We start from the raw sequence: 24,585 nt of genomic DNA on the forward strand, positions 1-24,585 counted from the left end.
TATGCGCCTTTCTTCTGAGAGAGGAAACAATTTTGTTTAGCTTTGTCTGCCTGTCCCTGTTCTACCCTGCCCTGAGCTCTGTACAAAGTACATTGCCTGGTATTCAACAGATATTTGTTGAATAAATAAATGTACAGTTAAACTTTGTTAAGTATCCTCACAATTACATACTAATTAGTGAAACTATCAGAAACTCAACAATGATTTTTTAATTACCTATCTATATGTAATATAGTCAGTGCCACATAATGCCATTTTTGGTTAAAGGCCGACTGTGTATTATGATGGTGCTCTAAGATTATAATGGAGCTGAAAAATTCCTATCACCTAGTGACATCATAGCTGTCATAATGTTGTAGCACAATTTTATTTTTAAAATGAATTTAGTGTAGACTAAGTTTACAGTGTTTTTAAAGTCTATAGAATTATACAGTAATGTCCTACGCCTTCACATTTACTCACCACTCACTCACTGACTCACCCATAGCAACTACCAGTCCTGTAAGTTCCATTCATGGTAAGTGCCCTATACAGGTGTACCATTTTAAAATTTTTTATATCATATTTTCACTGTACCTTTTCTACGTTGAGATACATTCAGATATACAAATATTTACCACTGTGCTATAGTTAATCACAGTCTCCAGTACAGTAATATGCTGTCCAGGTTTGTAGCCTAGGAGCATATAGCCTAGGTGTATCTCTGGTGCTTGCAAAATGACAAAATTGCCTAACAATGCATTTCTCAGAATGTTTCCACATTAAGTGACTCATGACTGTACACACTTTCTTATACATGCATATTGCATATATAAACATATTCATGTATGCACATATATATGTACACCAATAGCACTATATGGTATCTCTAGCACAACAAAAATAAAGATTAGTAGGTCTGAGAACTTAAATGTAAGGAAATAGTTCATAAATTTAAATAATCTCAGATGATGCAGAATCAATGTAAGAAGGCAAATAAGGTAAAGTACTTGCTTCATCCTCATTTTGATATTCTGCATTACAGTGTTCTGGACTAGTTATGCCTTGAGTGGGCAGCAAATATGAGTAAGTGGGGATGAAAATGAGGATACAGTATTTTAACCATAGGATTTGGTTCTTCCTTTCTTTTTTTCATTCTTATTCTTCCATCCACCCATCCATCCATCATCCATCCATTCCATAGGTAGCAACTTTGTAGCAGTAATATACTAATGATTAAAATAGAACTATAGAATTGTCTCAAATACTGACATAAAAATGTATTCACGAACAGAAAGAAGAAAATGATTACTTTCATTAACACAACTTTAAGATTTTAGTTTTTCAAATACATATATATGTAAAATAAATAATAAGAAAGCAGGTTTTTACTTTGAGGACCTACAATTATCCTTTTCTCTTAAAAGCTAGGCTATAATTCTTCTCAGGGGGCTTCTATGGGAAAAAAACCTCATTTTCTCATTTCAAAATTTGTATCTAGAGGTGACTGACTTCATATATTAATAGATACAAAAAGTGAATTGTAAACTATTCTAGGTAGAAATATAAAAAATTATTTCCAACAAAGACTGTTATACCAGTCTTTCCTAAAAACATTTTAAAATGTTAATTGGAATTTGGGCAAAAGGTATCTCATAATAAACTTCTATTTATTTATTATTTTAAATTATTGTTATTCATATATATATATTTTTTATAGACAGGGTCTTGCAATGTTGCCCAGGCTGGAGTTCAGTGGTGCAATTAGAGCTGACTGCAGCCTTGAACTCCTGGCTTCAAGTGATCTTCTTGCTCTGGCCTCTCAAAGTGTTGTGATTACAGGTGTGAGCCACAGCACCTGGCATAATAAACTTCCAGAACTACCCTGATCTCTCTAAATTACTTCATTATACAAAAAGGATTCAATCGTGTTTTAAAAGATCTCTAATTATAATCAAATAATTTTGCTTGTAAAAGTTTATTTTTTGTCACCTTAGAGGTAATCTACTTTTTTTAATAAAAAAAAAATGTCATTTGAATCAGACATTTGAAATGGGATTCCAAGTAAATGATTAGTTGCATGCTAATTGTGGCAGACCACTATTACATCAAATATAATAAAAGTTATTAAATTTGTTCCCAAAATAAATTCTAAATGATTGGATCCAGAATTATTAATAGTCAATTATTAAAAAACAGTTATAGGAACTAAGCTCATCTTTTAATTGCATTATACAGATGATATATCTAAATAATAAAACTTTAATTTACATACAGTTTTAGAATGTACAAAACATGTCCACTCATATCTTCACATTTGGTATATATTAGGCAAGTATACTTAGGAAATTTCAATTTTAAAGAGGAGGGGAGATTTTGTTTACATTAATTGATATACTTTTTCTACCAAATAAGGATATTTCCCAACTGTAACTTCAAGTCATAACCTAAGAAAGGAATACGTAAAAGTATGTGAAACATGATAGGTAAACAAAAATAAAAAACAGCAAATGAAAAATTAATCCAACAGTATTTAGCACAGAGCCTAATGCACGCTCTGACAGATATGAGAACAAGCACTGGAGGCAATGGCAGCCAAAGCCTATAAAAATGAAAGGATTTAACAAAGTGGTAAGAAATGAGAAGGCAATCTAGAGAAAAGGTATCACAAAAGAAAAGTATGAAGCTGAAGTGAGGCATAGACTATGAAGAAAAAAAAAGCAAAGAATATGCTTAAGCATCAGAATTAGACTGGTGATTCACTCATAAATGAGTAAGAATGAAAAGACAGGGCTTCCTTTGTGTTCACAAGGTACATGCCTGCATGGTAGCACTTACCACTTACTGTTGATTTGCCTGTCCATCTCTTCGGTTACAGGAAGAACTCCCTACAGAGCAGGGCAGCACTTGCAGAGTTCTATACACACTTTGCACTGAACAGCTCATTTTAGTACTACAGGGTTCTAACAACCTTCCCTGACATCTTCTCTTTAAAAGCATGAGTAATTCCCTTTATGCCACTGTCTCTGTCAGACTTAGGTTTCCTTGTCTACAAAATGAGGAGGTTGAAAAGGATTCATATTTTAGGTCTAAAGTACTATGACAAACAGATCTTCTGGTTATGTAGAGTAAAGCAGTACCTGTCTTAAAATTCCAGATTGTCCATAAAGACTTGCAGCTGCTCTAGGACCTCAATTTGTCTGGCAAATGGGGAAAGTATTATCCTTTGGCATGTTTTTCTCTTATTGCTGTGTTTTTTTTTCTAATTTGGTTGGTCCCATAATAATAAGTAAATATATCCCAAATTTTCTACTCTAATTTCACCCTAGCATGCAAATGTTTTTCTTGAATAATCAAACAGTATTATTTCATAGAAGTAATAACTTATCAATAGTTGGTTCATTGTTCTGTGATCATCATGGCCAGAAGAGATATGTCCTCTCCCATAAATAAACTTATGAATTATTTTTTTGATACCAGCTTGTATCATAATTACACACAGATGCCTTTTTCCACCCCTTTGAAGGCAGAAACCATTTGAAATCAGTGGTACCCAGGAGAACGCTTTGGACGTAACAGGTACTTGATGAGTATTTGTCAAGTAAATAATGATTATGTTGATTATTAATGGAAAAGAAATTAGAAGAATATGAAAGAAGCAAGAGTGCATGAATATTTCATATGGTAATGAAAAAGTCTTGTCATATTTTACAAAATAAATGCATTTTTTAGAAAATCTACCTATGGTTGTTGTCTTAATTTTCTTAGATCACTCCTTCCCTCAATATTAATATGTACAAAGAGATTAAGTCTTAGTGTTAGAAATATTGAAGCTTTCCATTCAAACAAGCATAACTCTGACAATCTTTTCCATGATGCATAAAGGCTTAAGAAAAGCAGATAAAGTGTTCTTTTAGCATATGAAAAGAGCAACATAAATTAGAACATGGATAATAAGGTAACAAACTGAAGAAAGTTTCTGTTTTTCACTACACTAATTTCAAAAATTTATGGCAAAGAAATCACACACTCACCATCAACTGAATACATTTAAAAACAAAATTTATATGTAAAAATAGCCCCAATTAACAGAAGAGAAATGGTTAGCATTACCATTCTAAGTTGTTAAAGCCAAGAAAAAGAAAAAAAGAGGATGGAGTTAATGGAACCCACAGACTACTGATGTGGCAGTTTATCAAATGTAGCTGTAATGAAAGATAAATAATACAGGCAATTCACACTTCATGAAAGGATAAAAGTGTCAGTGTGTAGGTACCAGTTTTACTGCAGGCCATAATCAGCAAGTAAACGAAAGTGCAATGTCTAAAAAGTTTATAGCCTTTTATGAAGGCCTCGTCTTGTCAGGTATTGATTTAGGTATTCAGACGACTTCACTGGTATTAAACAAATTGAGTGTTTGTGAACTTAGAGGACATGTTCTATTTTTCCCAACAAAAGTTGCCTCAAGCTTAATGTTAAGTTGCTTCCATCACTTAAATTTATAGGGAAAAAAATAAAATTCTGAAATGATATCTTACACAATTATTTTCTTCTTAAACAGAGGGCAATCCAAAGTGAAAGTTTCATACTCTCCACCTTCTCCACAAACATGTACTCCATACTTCTTCGAAAGCTGAAAATAGGAAGACATAAAAAACAAGAAAAAAGTTTAAAATCAGACAGCATAAATGCTCTTTTAACTTATTTGGTCCTAAAAAATCCATACAAGAAACTTTAATTCCAAAATAGTGTGCAAGCTAAGGAAAACTAATTATATTTCTGTTTAAAACATGTTTAAAGCCATTTCGGAAATGTTATCATAAGGCATAGGATCTCTAAGAATGTGAAAACTCTTACAAAAAAGGTATAACATTTTTGTTTATGATGACAGAACTTTAAGATTATTGTAAATTTGGGGAATGAAACTAGCTTTAGGTTCAAAGCTAGATTCAGTCACAGTGTAGTAAACGAAAATATATACAGCCAAATTGGGCTCTCCCAACTCTTTGCCTTTAAGTGGAAGGGAATAAAAATGTTGTGTTTAGAGAATTTCTCAGGGATACAGGAATAGCAATGCAAGGCCCTTCCGTAGGCCCCTCAGCAAAAATAAGTCACATATACATTTATTATGCTTGCAGTTATTATTGGGAATGTTCCAAGGGCAATGAGAACTAGTCAAGTTCTAAAGCTGTAGACAAGCCTTAAGAAGGTCCAACTTGGCCTGGCACGGTGGCTTACACCTATAATCCCAGCACTTTGGGAGGCCGAGGTGGACGGATTCAAGACCATTCTTACCAACATGGAGAAACCCCATCTCTACTAAAAATACAAAATTAGCTGGGCATGGTGGTGCATGCCTGTAATCCCAGCCTGTAATCCCAGCCTGTAATCCTCCTTCAGTATTCAAAATCTCTCACAATGTGGCTTCAAATTCCTTTGTCAGCTTTATCAATTTATATACACTTATCACAATGCAAGAATTCCTCTGGCTGCTCCTACCATCATGACCTCTAGCCAAAATATGATTTATCACCACACTAGCAGAAACTAACCGAGTCCCATTCGACCTAACAGATGGGGAAGCAGAGTTAGTCTCGGACTTTAACACTGAATATGCCACAGGCCCATTTGTCCTTCGATACTCAAAATATATTCCAAATAAATGAGACTAACTTCTGAAAATACATTGTGATTCTCTTTCCTCATGTGTTGGTACAAATTGTTCTCTTATCTATAACAACTCAGCCAGTCAAAAATCCTATCTATCCTTCAAGCTGATTAGGGCGATTAATTCATCTCTGAAGTTACTCTGAATCATCTCACAACACGTAATTTTTCCTTGAAATTCTGTGATACATGTTTTTTACTCTTTTAGAGTACATTTTAGTACACCTTATAATTTGCATTTATAATAGCCATTGGATGTCTCAATCATAAAGTTCTATATATCCTTCCAACTCGGTTATGTTCAAAATTCAAAATCTTTTCTCAAAGATGTTCCAACCCCTTTTGACTTCCAAGGTCAGTTAAAGGCATTCTTTTCCATAAAGTCACCACTGCAGAGAAAAAGTCTCAAATTCTTTCTCACCCACAACATCAAATCAATTTTTGTGAACTTTTCTTTCCCTTTTGTCTTTTTTTTTTTTTTTGGCTGAGTACAAGAGACCTTATTGATGGTACATGACAAGGTGGGGCTCCCTAGGCCCCTCCCTCTTCAAGGGGTCTGCATGGAAACTGTAAAGAGGGGCAATTCAGTGTGGTGGGGGACTCAGTGTGGCAGGGACTCCCCAGCAGTGAGGGCCTCTCTTCCTCTCGTGCTCTTGCTGGGGCTGGTGGTCCAGGGGTCTAACTCCTTGGAGGCCATGTGGGACATGAGGTCCACCACCCTGTTGCTGTAGCCAAATTCATTGTCATACCAGGAAATGAGCTTGATGAAGTGGTTGTTGAGGGCAATGCCAGCCCCAGCATTGAAGGTGGAAGAATGGTTGTCGCTGTTGAAGTCAGAGGACACCACCTGGTGCTCAGTGTAGTCCAGGATGCCCTTGAGGGGGCCCTCCGACGCCTGCTTCACTACCTTCTTGATGTCATCATATTTGGCAGGTTTTTCCAGATGGCAGGTCAGGTCCACCACTGACACGTTGGCAGTGGGGACACGGAAGGCCATGCCAGTGAGCTTCCCATTCAGCTCAGGGATAACCTTGCCCATGGCCTTGGCAGTGCCAGTAGAGGCAGGGATGATGTTCTGGAGAGCCCCACGGCCATCACGCCACAGTTTCCTGGAGGGGCCATCCACGGTCTTCTGGGTGGCAGTGATGGCACGGACGGTGGTCATGAGTCCTTCCATACCAAAGTTGTCATGGATGACCTTGGCCACGGGTGCTAAACAGTTGGTGGTGCAGGAGGCATTGCTGACGATTTTGAGGCTGTTGTCATACTTCTCATGGTTCACGCCCATCATAAACATGGGGGCATCAGCAGAGGGGGCAGATATGATGACCCTTTTGGCTCCTCCCACAAGTGAGCCCCAGCCTTCTCCGTGGTGGTGAAGACGCCAGTGGACTCCACCACGTACTCAGCGCCAGCATCACCCCACTTGATTTTGGAGGGATCTCGCTCCTGGAAGATGGTGATGGGATTTCCATTGATGACAAGCTTCCCGTTCTCAGCCTTGACAGTGCCATGGAAATTGCCATGGGTGGAATCATACTGGAACATGTAGACCATGTAGTTGAGGTCAATGAAGGGACCATTGATGGCGACAATATCCACTTTACCAGAGTTAAAAGCAGCCCTGGTGACCAGGCGCCCAATACGACCAAATCCGTTGACTCCAACCTTCACCTTCCCCACAGTGTTTCAGGGATTGGCTGGCGATGGGAGGCAAGATACGGCTGTCTGTCGAACAGGAGGAGCAGAGAGCCCCTTTTGTCTTTTAAGTAATAGATAACTGGTATTGCAAATTGTGCTTTGGTCAAACCCATAAGGAAGACAAGTTAACTTTTATAAAAGAGAGAGAAAAATATGTGTTAATTAGCAAGAACTGGATCTAATATTTTATGAGTTATGGAATAATTTAGGAAAGGAAGTTTGTATTTTTATGTGTCTTTCTTGAGTTACAAATGAATACATCCCCTAACAACCTTTAAGTTTGAAATCTAAGTTGTATTTATCCAGGTTTAGCTCTTATAGCACCCAGCAGAGTGGTATGCTTCTTAAGTAGTCAATACATTTCTGTTTACCTTTGACTCAAGGCTAGAGGCCAGATTTCCCAATTCTTCTGGCTTAGAAAAAGCAACTAAACCTATATACTCACAATTTTGAAAAATATAATTTTGCTCTTCCATCTAGCACACGACTTTTACTAAGATGATCATAAGAAATCTCAAAGAATAACTGGTACTGGTAAAGATGGTAGATTGAATCCATGCATCTACTCTCACTCTCTTTTAAAATGTTACCAGAAAATATTTCATACAATGGCATAAACCCACAGAGATGGAGGCAGAGGAGAAGAGGTAACAGCATTAACCAATATATCAGAACCAAGAATACTGAGCCTGTGGCCAACAGTGGGGAATGCCGAGGACCAATGTGATTTACACAATAGAATAACCAAAAGGGTAAGAAGTTGGTGACACCAGGTACCTCTAGAAGTGAGAGGGAAAGAAAAAGGGCAGTAATTAACAAGCAGTCAGATTCTTAGGTCCCTCTCTAGGCTGACTACTGCTTCACTTCTACCCTGGCAGAATGCTGGAGGTTTATTCCTTACAACAGATAAACAGAGGAACTGGCCTTGGAGAAGTAAGACATAGTTAAGGACAGAGGTATATAATAAAAATAGATAGAATCAATTAATGTATATACACAAGATTCTGAGACCTCTAGCTATTTTTCCCACTCAACTCCTGGAAAAAAGCAAATTACAGCATGCTATCATATCACCTTCAAAACAGGAGAATGGAGAATTCTTTGCTTTGGAATATGAACAGCTCAGATTAAGTAGTCTTGCTATACTTTCTGTGATGCTGTGAAATAGTAAGAAATAAATATCTGTTCTCTGCCTCTGGTTCCCAAGATGGAGCTCCTAATACTCTTGTAGATAGAAGTGCCAGGATAATCTTTTGTTCTGATATTTGGTCTCTGACCCCAGTTCTGGAGACAGAGCTCCTAAGACCTTTGTAATTTCCTGAGTGATACGAACGTCTTTTGTTCTAATGAGATGAAGATGGTGGGCTCCTGGATAGCCTCAGGATGGGGGATGGTTGCCAGGGAAACCAACCCTGTGATTAGAGAGGTGGAACTTACAGCCCTATCCCCTAGCTACCTGGAAATGGAAAAGTGCTGAAAGTTTAGTTGCTCACCAATGACCAATGACACAATCAATCACACCTACATAATGAAGCCTCCATGAAAATCCAAAAGGAGAGGGTTCAGAGAGCTTCCAGATCGCTGATCACATGGAGCTGCCTGGAGGTGGTGCTCTAAGAGACAGCCTGGAAGCTCCATGCCCCTTCCCACATACATTGCCCTATGTATCTCTGCCTCTGGCTGTTCATCTGTATCCTAAATAATATCCTTTATGAATAAACCAGTAAATGTAAGTAAAGTATTTCCCAGGGTCTATGATCTGCTCTAGCAAATTAATAGAACCCAAGAAAAAGGTCATGGGAATGACTGATTTATGGCTAGTCAAAAGTATAGGTAATGACCTGCTACTTGTGATTGGCATCGGAAGTGGTGGCAGTCTTGTGGGACTGAGCCTTTAACCTGTGGTATCAGGATTGAGTTGAATTGTAACAAAGACAGTTGGTGTCTGCTGGAGAATTGCTTGATGTGTGGGAAAAACCTCATACACTAGTGTCACAAGGGTTGTATTGAGTGGTGTGCAAGCAAAGAGAAAAAAATAAATAGTTTGTTTTTTCTTCAGATTCCCCTATAGCAAATTTAACTCACAGTCAAAAAGCCCCATCCACATACCTAGTGCTTACAATCAAATTCTTAGGCTCCTGCTCTTAAATATTAGCGCAATAACACAGATTCCAAGAAAGGAATACTTCTAAATGAAAGAAACACTTCTAAAATGAAAGTTAGAGACCAAAGCAAACAGTGAGGAAAACAGACTATGCACGGGAGAAGAAAATGAAAACAAACAAAAGCTATCAATATTATTAGGGAGATTAGAGAATATATTACAATAAGGATGAGGTATTACAGATTTAAATAAAAAGAACATTTAAAGAACAAAAAATAAGCTTTTAAAAATTAAAAATGACATAAAAACAAGATTAGAAGACAAAGTTGAGAAATTCAAGAAGGAACAAAATGAATTAGATAAAAATTAGGAGAAAAAAGTTAAAAGTTAAAGAACAACTAAATAACAGAAATAAAGGATAATTTATAGAATAATAGAAATTCTAAAAGCAAAGCCAGAGGGGAGGTACATCAATAAAATAATTCCAGAAAACTTCCCACAACTCAAATTTCTAAACTGAAAATTATTCCTGTTGCAGTGCAGTGGATAAAAACATACACACTCAAGATACACCTAAAAGTCACAATTCTAGGGGCAAAGAAATATCCTATAAACTTCCAAAGAAGAAATGAAGGGAGATGGAGAAGGTCATCACATACATTTAGTCAGGAAGCAGAATGGCTTTGGGCTTTTCAACAGTACACCAAGCTACAAGGCAATGAAGTAATACTATCAACATCCAGAAGAAAATCATTCCCAAAACAGAATTCTATGACCTGTTACAGAATCAAGCAAATGCAAGGAAAGATTGAAGACATTTTCACGTATGCGCAGTCTTTAAAAATTTACTCCCATGGGTTCTTTCTTAGAAATCTCTTGGAGAATGTGCTTCACAAAAGTAAGAGTAAACAAAGACAAAGAAAAACACTGGATCCAGGCAACAAGGACTCCAACAAAGAAAGAAGGTAAAGGGAACCCTAGTATTATAAGGACATGCTTGAATGTTAGCCTTATAAGAGGCATAGCGAGAACCTGGTTCATATTAGATTAAGTCAGAAGGCTCTGGAAAAGACTTCTTCAGGAAGAAGCTGAAAAAATACTTCATATGTCTGAACATCTGGTTAAAAGATTAGAAAACTGGCAATGAGTGTAGCACTGGATTTGTGATAAGTACAGAGACTACTAAATAAATTAAACAAGACAATTATTCGCTCAAGATAAAAAAAAAGTTGTACAGAAAAAAAAAAGGTTTACTACCAGAGTTTATTACCTGACTCAGCTGTGTATTGAATTTTTATAGTTATTATAATATAAACACTGGATATTGATCAAATCAGAATTGCAATATAACAATATGAGAAGATGAATGGAGGGAAAGAGAACACATATGTAATGGAAGGAAAGGGAATAAACACAGTGAAATCTGCATATTCCAGAGTGGGAAGTCAATAAATAATGCTAATATTAGTGCTGGTGGTGTGGAATCATGAAGTAGTAATGCAAACATACAATTCAGAATCATAGAGGTAAATATCAAAAACAACACGGAAGGTTGTTTCTGTATCAAAGACTGAAGAACCACTTGAGAATATAAACCTTGACTAACTTTCAAAAATATGACAAAATTAGCCTTTCTGCCAGTGGAAGCAGGCAAGGAAGCATTGTTAAAGTCTCTCTTACCCCTGAGATCACATCTAAGTCAGAGTCTCCTAAGGAGCCAGAACAGCTGAGGAAGCTCTTCACTGGAGGGTTGAGCTTTGAAACAACTGATGAGAGCCCGAGGAGCCATTTTGAGCAATGGGGAATGCTCATGGACTGCATGGTAATGAGAGATCCAAACATCAACTGCTCCAGGAACTGTGAGTTTGTCACCTATGCCACTGTGGAGGATGTGAATGCAACCATGAGTGTATGGCCACACAAGGTGGATGGAAGAGTTGTGGAACCAAAGAGAGCTAAGAGAAGATTCTCAAACACCAGATGACCACTTAACTGTGAAGATATTTGTTGGTGGCATTCAAGAAGACACTGAAGAACATCACATAAGAGATTACTTTGAACAGTATGGAAAAATTGAAGTGACTGAAATCATGACTGACCAAGACAGTGGCAAGAAAAGGGGCTTTGCATTTGTAACCTTTGACGACCCTGACCCCATGGATAAGATTGTCATTCAGAAACACCATACTGTGAATGCCCACAACTGTAACGTTAGGAAAGTCCTTTCAAAGCAAGAGATGGTTAGTGCTTCATCCAGCCAAAGAGGACAAAGTGGTTCTGGAAATTTGGTGGTGGTCATGGAGACAGTTTCAGTGGGAATGACAACTTTGGTAGTGGAGGAAGCTTCAGTGGTTGTGGTGGCTGTGGCGGCAGCTGTGCAGGTGCTGTTGGATATGGTGGCAGTGGGGATGGCTATAATGGATTTGATAATGATAGTGGTTATGAAGGAAGTGGCCTTGGTTACTGTGGAGGAAGCAGAGGCTATGGAAGGGATGGGCAGAGTTATGGAAGTCAGGGCAGTGGCTATGGCATGATTGGCTTTGGAGGTGGTAGTGGAAGCAATTTTGGAGGTGGTGGAAACCACAATCACTCTGGTAATTACAACATTCAGTCTTCAAATTTCGGACCCATGAAGTTAGGAAACTTTGGAGGCAGAAACTCTGGCTCCTATGGTGGTGGAGGCCAATACTTTGCCAAACCATGAAACCAAGGTGGCTATGGTGGTTCCAGTAGCAGCAGTAGCTATGACAGTGGCAGAAGATTTTAATTACTGCCAAGAAACAAAGCTTAAGAAGAGAGGAGAACCAGAAAAGCCACAGGGAAACTACAGGTTACAACAGATTTGTGAACTCAGCCAAGCACAGTGGTGGCAGGGCCTAGCTGCTACAAAGACATGTTTTAGACAAATACTCATGTGTATGGGCAAAAAACTCGAGGACTGTATTTGTGACGAGTTGTATAACAGGTTTACAGTGCAGAAAGTGTAAAGCATTCCAATAAAGGGTTTTAATGTAGAATTTTATTTTTTTGTACCCATGCTGTTGATTGCTAAACAGTCTGATAGTGACGCTGAATAAATATGTCTCTTTAAAAAATGTGCTGTGTATAGTTAGTCTACTCTGAGGCCATCTTGGTAAATTTCCCCAACAATGTGAAATTAGAATTCCTTCAGGGTGATGCCAGGTTCTATCTGGAATTTATATACAACCTGATTGGGTGGAGAAGCCACTGTCTTCAGAAACCTTTGTGTAGTTGAATTGATAGTTACTGTTGTGACCTGAAGTTCACCATTAAAAGGGATTACCCAAGCAAAATCATGGAATAATTGGTTATAAAAATGATTGCTGGCATATCTTATGCAATATATCTAAACTGAATAATGGTACCAGATAAAATTATAGATTGGACTGAAGCTTGTGTATCATCCATTATCGTGTGTAATCAATAAACTAATTTTCTTTAAAAAATTACAAAATTAGAATACTATTAATAAACAATGAAATTGTTTAAAGAATAGTTCTAAATCTTTAATAATGCAATTTGTATCAAAATTCACCCTTTTGGAAAATAAGAAAATGGTCTTAAAACAAAAAACCCACAAAAAATAAAACCATTATGTAATCCATTATTCACTTATAAGTTGATAATTTAAAAAATCTGCAGAAATTTAAGAAACGATGGCTAAAATTATTTCAGAATAAGTAATGTATAAGCCTTAAAGCTTTTGTATTCTTTAACCCAGAAATTACATTCCTAAGAACTTAAGAAAACAATAACCAGAAATGTGCATAAAGATTTATTAGAAAACATGGTAATCATAACATTATTTTTAATGATTTAGAAAAACCAAACTTCCCAATAACAGATAACTTATAATTTCTCATATATTTATTTCATTATGCATATGTAATAAGTAAATAAGTAATTATACATTCATATATAAAATACAAATATGATTAAAATCTACCCAGCCATTAATTAAAGTATTTTCAAAGTATACTTAGGTGAGAAAATGAACATAGCATGTTAGAAGGGAGGCAAAACTGTATGTACAGTTGAATCCCATTATGTAAATAAAATCTATACCAAGTGCTTAATAACATATAACCTTGAATATAAAACAAATTCTCAGGAAGTAAATCATGAGGAAATATACCAATACGTGGATCGTGTACACCATGGGGTAAGAAAGGTATGGTTTTTATTTGCTTTTCTACACTTTATTATATTTCGAGTTTTCAGCAATAGGTATTTTTATTATTTTGGTGTTTTGTTTTCAAAATTTCCATTAAAAATTATTTAGTTGTATGGGTACATAGTAGGTATATATACATTTATGGAGTACATGAGATATTTTGGTGCAGATGTTTTGATATTTTGTAATAATCACATCACAGGAAGTTTGGCATCTATCTGCTCAAGCATTTATCCTTTGTATTAGAATCAATCCAATTACACTCTTAGTCATTAAAAAATGTTAAATTATCTATAGGCCCCTGTTATGCCATCAAATAATAGGTCTTATTCATCTTTTCTTTATTTTTATTTTTTTGAGACAGAGTTTTACTCTGTCACCCAAGGGGAAGTGTAGTGACACAATCATGGCTCATGGCACCCTTGACTTCCTGGACTCAGGTGATCCTCCCACCTCAGCCTCCCAAGTAGCTGGGATAGGGAAGTGTCACCATGCCTGGCTAGTGTTCATCTTTTTTGTGGAGTCAATATTTTGCCACATTGCCCAAGCTGGTCTTGAACTCCTGGACTGAAGCAATCCACTCACTTTGGCCTCTCAAAGTGCTGAGATTAAAGGCATAAGTCATAATGCGCAGCTTATTCATTCTTTCTACTTTTTTTTGTACCCATTAACCATCTCCACCTCCCTGGTGGTCCCCCACTATCATTTCCAGCCTCTGGTAACCATCCTTTTAGTTTCTATCTCCATGAGCTCAGTTGTTTTGATTTTTAGATCCCACAAATAAGTGAGAATGTGTGATGTTTGTATTTTTGTGCCTGGCTTATTTCACTTAACATCATGACCTCCAGGTCCATCCATGTTGTTGCAAATGATAGAATCTCATTTTTAAAAATGGCTGAATAGTACTCCATTGTGTATAAGTGGCACATTTTCTTTATCCATTCATATGTTGATGAGTGATTTGGTTGCTTCCAAATATTGGCTATTGTGAACAATGCTGCAACAAACGTGGGAGTGCACATATACCTTTGATATACTGATTTCCTTTACTCTGGGTATATATACAGCAGTGAGTTTGCTGGATCATACAGTAGCTCTATTGTTCAGTTTATTGAGGAGCCTCCAAACTGTTCTCCATAGTGGTTATAGTAATTTATATTCCCACAGACAGCATATGAGGGTTCCCTTTTTTCCACATCCTCATCAGTATTTATTGCCTATCTTTTGGATGAAAGCCATTTTAACCAGTGTGAAATGATACGTCACTGTAGTTTTGCTTTGCATTTCTCTGGTGATCAATGATGTTGAATACATATTCCTATGTCTTAGATAGTGATGCAAGATATCTGTATGTCTTCTTTTGAGAAATGTCTATTCAATTCTTTTGCCCATTTAAAAAAATTTTTTAAAATTTATTTATTTTACTTGAGGTGCATACTATATCTGGCATTTCTCCCCACGTTATCCCTCCCCACTCGCCGCTGTCTCTACCCTACCCCGCAACTGCCCCAGTGTGTGATGCTCCTCTCCTTGAGTCTACGTGTTCTTGTTGTACAACACCCACCTATGAGTGAGAACATACGGTGTTTGGCTTTCTCTTCTTGTGTCAGTTTGCTGAGAATAATGGCTTCCAGCTTCATCCAAGTCCATACAAAGGACACAAACTCATCGTTTTTTATGGCTGTGTAGTATTCCATGGTGTATATGTACCATATTTTCTTTGTCCAGTCTATCATTGATGGGTATTTCGGTTGGTTCCAGGTCTTTCCTACTGTACATAGGGCTACAATGAACACACGTGTGCATGTATCTTTAGAACAGAATGATTTACAGTTCTTTGGGTATATACTCAGTAATGGGATTGCTGGGTCAAATGGAATTTCTATTTCTAGATCCTTGAGAAATCACCACACTGTCTTCCATAATGGCTGAACTAATTTACACTCCCACCAACTGTGTAAGAGTGTTCCTATTTCTCCACATCCTCTCCAGCATCTGTTGCCTCCAGATTTTTTTAGTGATCGCCATTCTAACTGGCGTGAGATGATATCTCAGTGTGGTTTTGATTTGCATTTCCCTAATGATGAGTGATGATGAGCATTTTTTCATGTTTGTTGGCTTATATATGTCTTCTTTTGAAAAGTGTCTCTTCATATCCTTTGCCCACTTTTGAATGGAGTTGTTTTTTTCTTGTATATCTGTTTCAGTTCTTTGTAGATTCTGGATATTAGCCCTTTGTCAGATGTGTAGATTGCAAAATTTTTTTCCCATTCTGTTGGTTGCTGATTCGCTCTAAAGATGGTTTCTTTTGCTGTACAGAGTTCTGAATTTTAATTAGATCCCATTTTTCTATCTTGGCTTTTATTGCCATTGCTTTTGGTGTTTTAGTCATGAAGTCCATTTTTTTTTTTTTTTTTTTTTTTTTTTGAGACGGAGTCTCGCTCTTGTTACCCAGGCTGGAGTGCAATGGCGCGATCTCGGCTCACCGCAACCTCCGCCTCCTGGGTTCAGGCAATTCTCCTGCCTCAGCCTCCTGAGTAGCTGGGATTACAGGCACGCGCCACCGTGCCCAGCTAATTTTTTTTTGTATTAATAGAGACGGGGTTTCACAATGTTGACCAGGATGGTCTCGATCTCTCGACCTCGTGATCCACCCGCCTCGGCCTCCCAAAGTGCTGGGATTACAGGCTTGAGCCACCGCGCCCGGCCGAAGTCCATTTTTTAATTTGATCATTAGATTTTTTTTTCCCTGTAGAGTTGTTTAAACTCCTTCAATATTCTAGCTATTAATCTTTTTTCAGATGGGTAGTTTGCAAATATTTTGTCCCATTCTGTGGGTTGTCTCTGCATTTCGTTGAGTGTTTCCTTCACTGTGCAGCTTTTTAACTTCATGCAATCCCATTTGTCCACTTTTGCTTTTGATTGAGGGTTAGTATCCTTGAGAGGTCTTTGCCCAGTCCCATGTCCTGGAGAAGTTCCCCAATGTTTTCTTGTAGTAGTTTCATCATTTGAGGTGTCAGATTTAAGTCTTTAATCCATTTTGATTTGACTGTTGTATATATAAGGTGAGAGGGATCAAGTGTTATTCTTCTGCATACAGATATCTAGTTTTCCCTATATAATTTATTAAAGAGATTGTTTTCCTTCAATGTATGTTCTTGGCATCTTTGTCAAAAATGATTTGGCTATAGGTGTATGGATTTTTTCCTGAATTCTGTATCCCATTCCATTGGTCTGTGTGTCTGTTTTTATGCCAGTACTATGCATTTTGGTTACTATAGCTCTGTAGTAGAGTTTCAAGTTAGGTAATGTGATTCCTCCAGTTTTGTTCTTTTTGCTATACTGGGTCTTTTGGGATTCCATATAAATTTTAGAATTTTTTTTTTTACTATTTCTGTGAAAAATGTCATTGATATTTTGATAGACAATGCAGTAAATCTGTGGTTTGCTTTAGGTAGTAATGGAGATTTTAACATTGATTCTTCCAAACCATGAACATGAAATGCCTTTCCATTTTTTAATGTCCGCTTCAATTTTCTCATCAGTGTTTTATAGTTTACATTGTAGAGATCTTTGACTTCTTTGGTCAAATTCCTAGGTATTTAATTTTATTTGTGGCTACTGTAAATGGGATTACTTTTTCAGATTGTTCACTGTTGGCATATAGAAATGCTATTGATTTTTGTATGTTGATTTTCTGTCCTGCAACTTTACTGAACTTGTTTATCAGTTCTAATAGTTTTTGTTGGGGTCTTTAGGTTTTTTGAAACATAAAATCACATTAAATGCAAGCAAGGATAATTTGACTTCTTTCTTTCCAGTTTGGATACTCTTAATATCTTTTTCTTGTCTGATTGGTCTAGCTAAGAATAACAGTGGTGAAAGTGGGCATCTTTGTCATGTTTCAGATCTGAGAGGAAAAGCTTTCAGTTTTTCCCCATTCAGTGTAATACTAGCTGTGGATCTGCCATATAAGGCTTTTATTATGTTAAGGTATCTTCTTTTTATATCCAGTTTTTATCACAAAAGGATGATGAACTTTATCAAATGCTTTTTTAGCATCAGTTGAAGTGACAGTAAGGTTTTTGTCTTTCATTCTGCCGATATGATGTGTACACTGATTTGTGTATGTTGAACCATCCTTGTATTGATGGGATAAATATTACTTGGTCAGATGAGTAATCTTTTTAATGTATTGTTGAACTCAGTTTGCTGGCATTTTGTTGAGGATTTTTGCACCAATATTTACCAGAAATACTAGCCCGTAGTGTTCTTTTTTTGATGTTTCTTTGTCTGGTTTTGGTATAGGGGTAATATCGACCTGATAGGATTAGTATGAAAATATTTGGTCTTTCTGTAATTTTTTTGGAACAGTTTGAGTAGGATTGGTATTCTTTAAATGTTTGGTAGAATTTAGCAGTGACACCATTGGGTATACTGGGCTTTTCTTTACTGGGCGACTTTTTGTTATGGCCCTGATCTCATTTCTTGTTATTGGTCTGCTCAGGTTTTGGATTTCTTCATGGGTCAATCTTGGTAAACTGTCTGTGTTTAGGAACTTATCCATTTCTTCTAGATTTTCCAATTTATTGGCTTATAGCTATTCATAGTAGCCACTAATGGTCCTTTGAATTTCTGCAGTATCAGTTGTCATATTTCCTTTTTATCATCTCTAATTTTATTTATTTGGGTTTTATCTTGCTTTGTTTTAGTCTGGCCAAAGTTTTGTTATTTCAAAAAAGCTTTTCAAATAATCAACTTTTTGTTTCATTGATCTCTTGTGTTGTTTCTTCATTTTAAATACATTTATTTCTGCACTGATCTTTATTATTTATTTTCTTCCACTAATTTTGGGCTCAGTGAACTCTTGCTTTCCTAGTTCTTTAAGATACATTGTTAGGTTGTTTATTTAAAGTTTTTTTTCTTTGTTTTTAGACTGATTTTGTGATCTAACATACGGTTTATCCTTGAGAATGATCCATGTGCTGGGGTAAAGAATGTGGATTCTGCAGCCATTAGATAAAATGTTCTGTAAAAAGCTATTAGATCCATTTTGTCTATAGTGCAGATTAAGTGTGATGTTTCTTGTTCACGTTCTGTCTAGGAGATCTGTCCAATGCTGAAAATGAGGCGCTGACGTCTCCAGTCATTATTGTATTCGGGTCTATCTCTCTCTTCAGCTCTAATAACATTTACTTTATGTATCTGGGTGCTCCAGGATTGGGTGCATATATATTTACAACTGTTATATCCTCTTGCTGAACTGACCCCTTTTTTATTATGTAACAACCTTCTTTGTCTCTTCTTACAGTTTTTGTCTTGAAATCTATGTTGTCTGGTATTCCTGCTCTGTTTTGGTTTCAATTGGCATGGAATGTCTTTTTCCATCCCTTTATTTTCAGTGTATGTGTACATTTAAAGACAAAGTATACGTCTATAAATATAGCAAAGTGTGTTTCTTGTAGGCAATATATCATTGGGTCTTCTTTTTTTCATCCATTCAGCCACTCTATGTCTTTTGATTGGACAGTATAGCCTATTTACACTCAATGTTATTACTGATAAGCAAGGACTGACTCTTGCTATACTGTTATTTGTTTTCTGGTTGTTTTGTGGTCTTCTCTTCCTTCTTGTCTTCCTTTAAGTGAAAGTGACTTTCACTGGTGATATGCTTTAATTTCTTGCTTGCTATTTTTTGTGTATTCATTGTATATTTTTCAATTTGAGGTTACCATGAGGCTTGAAAATACCTTACAATAATAAATGTTGCTAACATTTATTGAGCACCTAGAATGCGCCAGATACTGAGCTAAGCATCTTATATACCATTTCACTGTTATTACTCCCATTTTACATATGGGAAGCTCACTAGATTAACATTTCAGGTAAGCAAGAGACGCAGAATTCATACCTGGGCACCTGGGTAGAGTGGTGTCTTGCTGATCAGTTTCCCACACTGCCTCTTGCTCCATGTGACCTAGATGAACTACGAAAAGGACTCTTGCCCAAAAGTATCATCTTATCTCTATCACCTCTGCCACAAACCTGTCTGCATTTCTCACAAATAACAATTTGTGTCAGGGAAACCATTATAACATGTACAACTTCTCTTAATTAAGAAATAGTAACTCTTGAATATAGTAATATATTAAAGCATTGATATATTAGCTAACAAGTCACGTCCACCCACATTACACATAGACAAGAGGTCTCTCAGATGCACTGAGGCAGGTGAATAAAATGGGTTCTCATCTACCAACCCCTTTCTCTCCAAACCCTCCAAGTTTAAAGGTTGTCTGTTTTCTCTCCTGCTTTTGGATTACTTAACTATTCATGAGAATTGTGTCAACGAGTTGAAAAATGAATATGTAGTTTACCTTTTATTTTACTTAATAAGATTAATCACATTATTCATGAAGATAAGGAGATACAGGCATTCCTTACTATATGATTATGATGCAAAAGATAGAGTCAGAGGTAGTAAGTTAAACAAATAATACTCTTTAGGTGCAGAAGGGAGATTAAGCTTTACAGATGAATTATTCTACTTTAGTGTTAGAATCACTGTGTTCTAGCTATATCAGACAATTGACTGAGGCTCCTTTATGCACATATGCAAAAATGAAACAAAAAAAGAGGTGGGGGAAAAACCTATGGAGTCAGAATTGAAACCTAGGCTGTGTGGGATAAGTGTTGTGAATAAGATAAAAAACAAAATTGATACACATGTAAACCTTTATTAAGCACTTACGTTATGGAGACCTCATGTACACACAGATTAGTCTATGCAGAAGTCACAGAAAAGTTAGAAGAAAAAGATTTATATTGCTTTGCATAATTTTCTATAACTATCAAGAAAAAATGCCTGGTGAAAATATATAATTATCTATTAATATCCTTCCCTCTCATTTAGGGCAATTTTTATCACCCTGAGAAGCTGCTTGTCAAAATCAGCAATGATACCCACAAGTAGATCCTGCAGTAGACACTGCTTCTGTTCTATCCTCTCTCCACCATTCCTACAACTTGAATTATATATACAATAAACATCTCTCCTTTACATCTCTTATATTCTTTTTTTTCTGTTTTCCATCCAGTTTCCTCTGTGCTTCAGTCTGGATATTTTATATCATCCTATCTTAACTGTTCATTAATTGCCTAAACAGCTGTATCTACTAGTAAATCCATATATTATGTTCTTAATTTCAGGTACTGTATTTTTAAGTTCTAGAATTCCATTAGATTATGTCATATAGGCTCTAATTCTGCCCTAAAATACTTCCTCTTCTCATCCATTTACTACATGCATTTACATTTACTGAGCAGATTAGCCATTTTCATTTTAAAGTTTAAATATGATTATTCAATTACATGGATATCCGCTGGGACTATTTTTATTATCCACCTTTCTCTTAGTTTTCAGTTATTTCATCAGGTCCCCTGATATGCTTGGTAATTATTGATTGCTGGGGCAAATTGTAAGCAAAATATTTTAGACATAAGTTTAGGCTCTGAATCATGCTACCCTTCTCCACAGAAAAACAGATATTAAGAGTAGAATCAGATTACTTTAATTCATTCTAGGAATAATATGACTCAAAACTGGATATAAGTATTTGCAAGCTCTGGACTATTTCTAGTTTACCTTTACTCCTAAGGTATAGTCCATTCAGGAGTCCCAACTAAAAACTTGGAGGGTTAACCAGGTCCACTCCAGTTTGGTTTTCCCTGAATGCCAGTTGTTGTCTCCCTAGTCCTATGAAACTATTGAAATCCCTCATCAGCTTCTCAGCTACAGTTTTCTCCTCAGCTTTTGGCATCTCTGCATCATTTTTTGCATCAGAAAAAATATCTTAAAGAGGCAATGCTTAGGGCTTTTATTCTCTCTGGAATTCTGGTCCCTCAACTTACTGCAGATTTTAAAATTTTCTAATGCTTTCATGTATTATTTGTTTTAATTTCATATGCCTTTTCTGGTTGTTTGTATTTAGAAAGTTCATCTGATATGTTATTCCTCCAGTAGAAATGAATATCTTCAAATATCTATTAATTTTTAAAACGTAAATATGCATTCTGACCCAGCATTTTGACTTTTAGTATTTTATCCTACAGATCAATTAATACATGGCCCCAAAACATACGTACAACAATGTTTATTCCAGTATTGTTTATAATAGCAAAAGACATAAAAAAATCAATAAAGAATAAAGTACATCAATACATTACAGCACGGCTATGTAATGAAACACAATATTTTGTAGAAACAAATGGCCTAGACCTGTATGTGCTAAAATGTAAATGATATGTATATGGAATATACATAATCATATGTTTGTGAAAAGTAATATATACAGCATGTACCAATTTAGATAAAAATGAATAAACACATGCATATATATTTTTATATGCAAAATAATGTTTCTGAAGAGATATATTAGAACAGAAAAGAGTGATTGTTCTGGGAAAAAAACAGAAAAACAAGAGGCTTGGTGTCATTGGAAGATTTTTCATTATTTTATTGTATTGAATTTATTTTTCACATATTACATGTTTTAATTTTATATTTAATAAACACTATTTAAAAGAATAAAGTAATATGAAAAACATTACATGACGTAAGGCAAGAGAAAAATGGCAATTCAAAGAAAGCTTATTTAAGCAAGAAAACCTCACAGCAGTGCACTTTGAACTGAGATTTTAAAGAGAGATTTAGCTGAGTGATAGAAGGATAATGCATGCAGAGAAGGAAGGAAAACATGGAGTTAGGAGGGGATACTCACTCCAGGGAAACCATCAACAGTTCAAAATTGATGAAGCATAGGGAGTATGCCATTGACTACCTATCTTACAAGCCTCATTTTACCTCAAGGATAGACTGTGTCAGGGTAAGGAGTTTAAATTTTATTTTGGAGCAATGGGGAGCAACTCAAAAGTTTATAAGGAAAGTGTAGTATGATCAGCTTTGGATTTCATATATGTTACGATGGTACTGGGGACTATTGACTGACAAGGGGCAAGACAGGGAGGAGATACTTGTACTAGAGGACTGCTGCAAGCATCTACAGGATATGCTAATGTGGTTACTGTTGAGGATAAAAAGGAGCAAATGGTAAGATATTAAGAAGGTGGAACTAAAAGGACTCAGGCTCTTAGGAACAAAGTAGTATAAGACATTATTTATTTGCTTTTTTGGCTTGAACAACTGAGTAGACAATGGGGCCAGTCCTTCAGTGTCAGGAAACATAAAAATGGCATAGATAGAAAACAAATGTTTAGTTCTGCTGTTGGGGTTGAGGGGCCTGGTGACACTTAATAGATGACGGTGTGGAGGTATAGCTGAATACATATACATGTCTGAAACACAGGAAGATGTTAGAGAAACAGACTTAGTTGTTACAAGAATAAAACTGGTAGTTGAAGTCAAGGGACTCTTTCAGATCATCACAGGAGGAAGGCTATGGAGGGAACCACAATATATAAAAGGTGGAGTATGCATGGAAAGCCCCAAAAGAAAGCTAAGGAAGTACTCAGAAAGATTTCAGGAGTGAATAGCCTCACAGAAGCCAATGGATGACAGTTTCAAGAAGGAGCATACTCTTTCAGAGAAATCTAGAAAGACAGGACCTGAAATGTATCAGTGGTACTGAGAAACTAGAAGACTATATACTTTATCAATGTGACAAAATTACCTAGTGCTTGTTTAAAGGTCAGATTTCTGGTCTCTAGTCCCTCTGAGCAGAAATATCTGGGGATGTATATATCCAAAGGATTATAAATCGTCCTACTATAAGGACACATGCACACGAATGTTCATTGCAGCACAGTTTACAATAGCAAAGACCTGGAACCAACCCAAATGCCCATCGATGATAGACTGGACAGGAAAAATGTGGCACATATACACCATGGAATATTATGCAGCCATTAAAAATGAGGAGTTCGCGTCCTTTGTAGGGACATGGATGAACCTGGAAACCATCATTCTCAGCAAACTGACACAAGAACACAAAACCAAACACCACATGTTCTCACTCATAGGAGGGTGTTGAACAAGGAGAACACATGGACACAGGGAGGGGAGCACTATACACGGGGGTCTGTTGTGAGGGAGTGGGGGGGACAGCGGGGGGGGGGGAGTTGGGGAGGGATAGCATGGGGAGAAATGCCAGATATGGGTGAGGGGGAGGGAGGCAGCAAATCACACTGCCATGAATGCACCTATGCAACAACTTTGCATGTTTTTCACATGTACCCCAAAACCTAAAATGCAATTAAAAAAAAAAAAAAAAGAAAGAAATATCTGGGGATGGAAAAAGAATTTGTGCATTTTTAAGAAGGTCCCCATTGAACTACCCTCAGGTCTGAAAACAACTATAGCAAATTGTAAACTCTTCAAGAACAAGTATCTTGTTTGTTTCATTCATCATGTATGTTTAGTGTTCACCATAGCATATGTTACATAATAGACCCTCAACGAATGTTAAATAAAAACAAGATGAATGAATCGATGGAGAGATGAACAAGCTACTGAATGAAAGAATTAAATAACTAATGTCTGCCAAAATCTTGGTGAGATGACTGAAGCTTACATTCTAACGGTACAGGGCAAATAATATACACGTAAACAGATAAACAAAATAATTCGCAGGGATCTGCTGTAGCTAGGGTACTCAGGGAAAGCTTTGAGGAGGTGGCATTAGAGCTATCACTTAAATAATGAGAAGGTGTTAACCCCTGGTGAGAGTCTCTGGACAAAACATTTCAGGCAGCGGTAAGTCCTAATGAGAAAGAGGGTGAATAAAGTGTGTTTAAGTAATAAAGGGACCTATGTGGCTACCACTAAGGGAATGAGACAGAGAATGGCAAGAGTCTGAATAGATGGATAGGATACTGATCATATAGGGTCTCACAAGTTGTGACCTCATAGTAGTTTGGATAT

The 24,585-nt window shown here is 36.6% G+C and overlaps 1 protein-coding gene and 2 pseudogenes across 7 annotated transcripts in view; 1 reads left to right on the forward strand and 2 right to left on the reverse strand.

Moving 5' to 3' along the window:
* The window catches only part of DPH6 (diphthamine biosynthesis 6), a 339,756-nt gene that overhangs the window by 158,377 nt on the left and 156,794 nt on the right, over window positions 1-24,585 (reverse strand). For all 7 annotated transcript variants that reach the window (XR_001109403.2, XR_001109400.2, XR_010342041.1 and 4 more), the window contains exon 7: window positions 4,518-4,612. Coding sequence is in view for 2 of the 7 variants with exons in the window: in XM_012465181.2 (XP_012320604.1) it covers window positions 4,518-4,612 (95 nt within the window). In the remaining 5 variants the exon portion in view is untranslated. The remainder of the gene's footprint in view (window positions 1-4,517; window positions 4,613-24,585) is intronic.
* Window positions 6,248-7,335, reverse strand: LOC110569128 (glyceraldehyde-3-phosphate dehydrogenase-like; annotated as a pseudogene).
* On the forward strand, window positions 7,975-12,155 carry LOC135274147 (heterogeneous nuclear ribonucleoprotein A1-like; annotated as a pseudogene).

This window comes from Aotus nancymaae, unplaced genomic scaffold (genome assembly GCF_030222135.1).
Source record: "Aotus nancymaae isolate 86718 unplaced genomic scaffold, 86718_ANA_hifiasm-v0.15.2.pri h1tg000011l, whole genome shotgun sequence".
NCBI lineage: Eukaryota > Metazoa > Chordata > Mammalia > Primates > Aotidae > Aotus > Aotus nancymaae.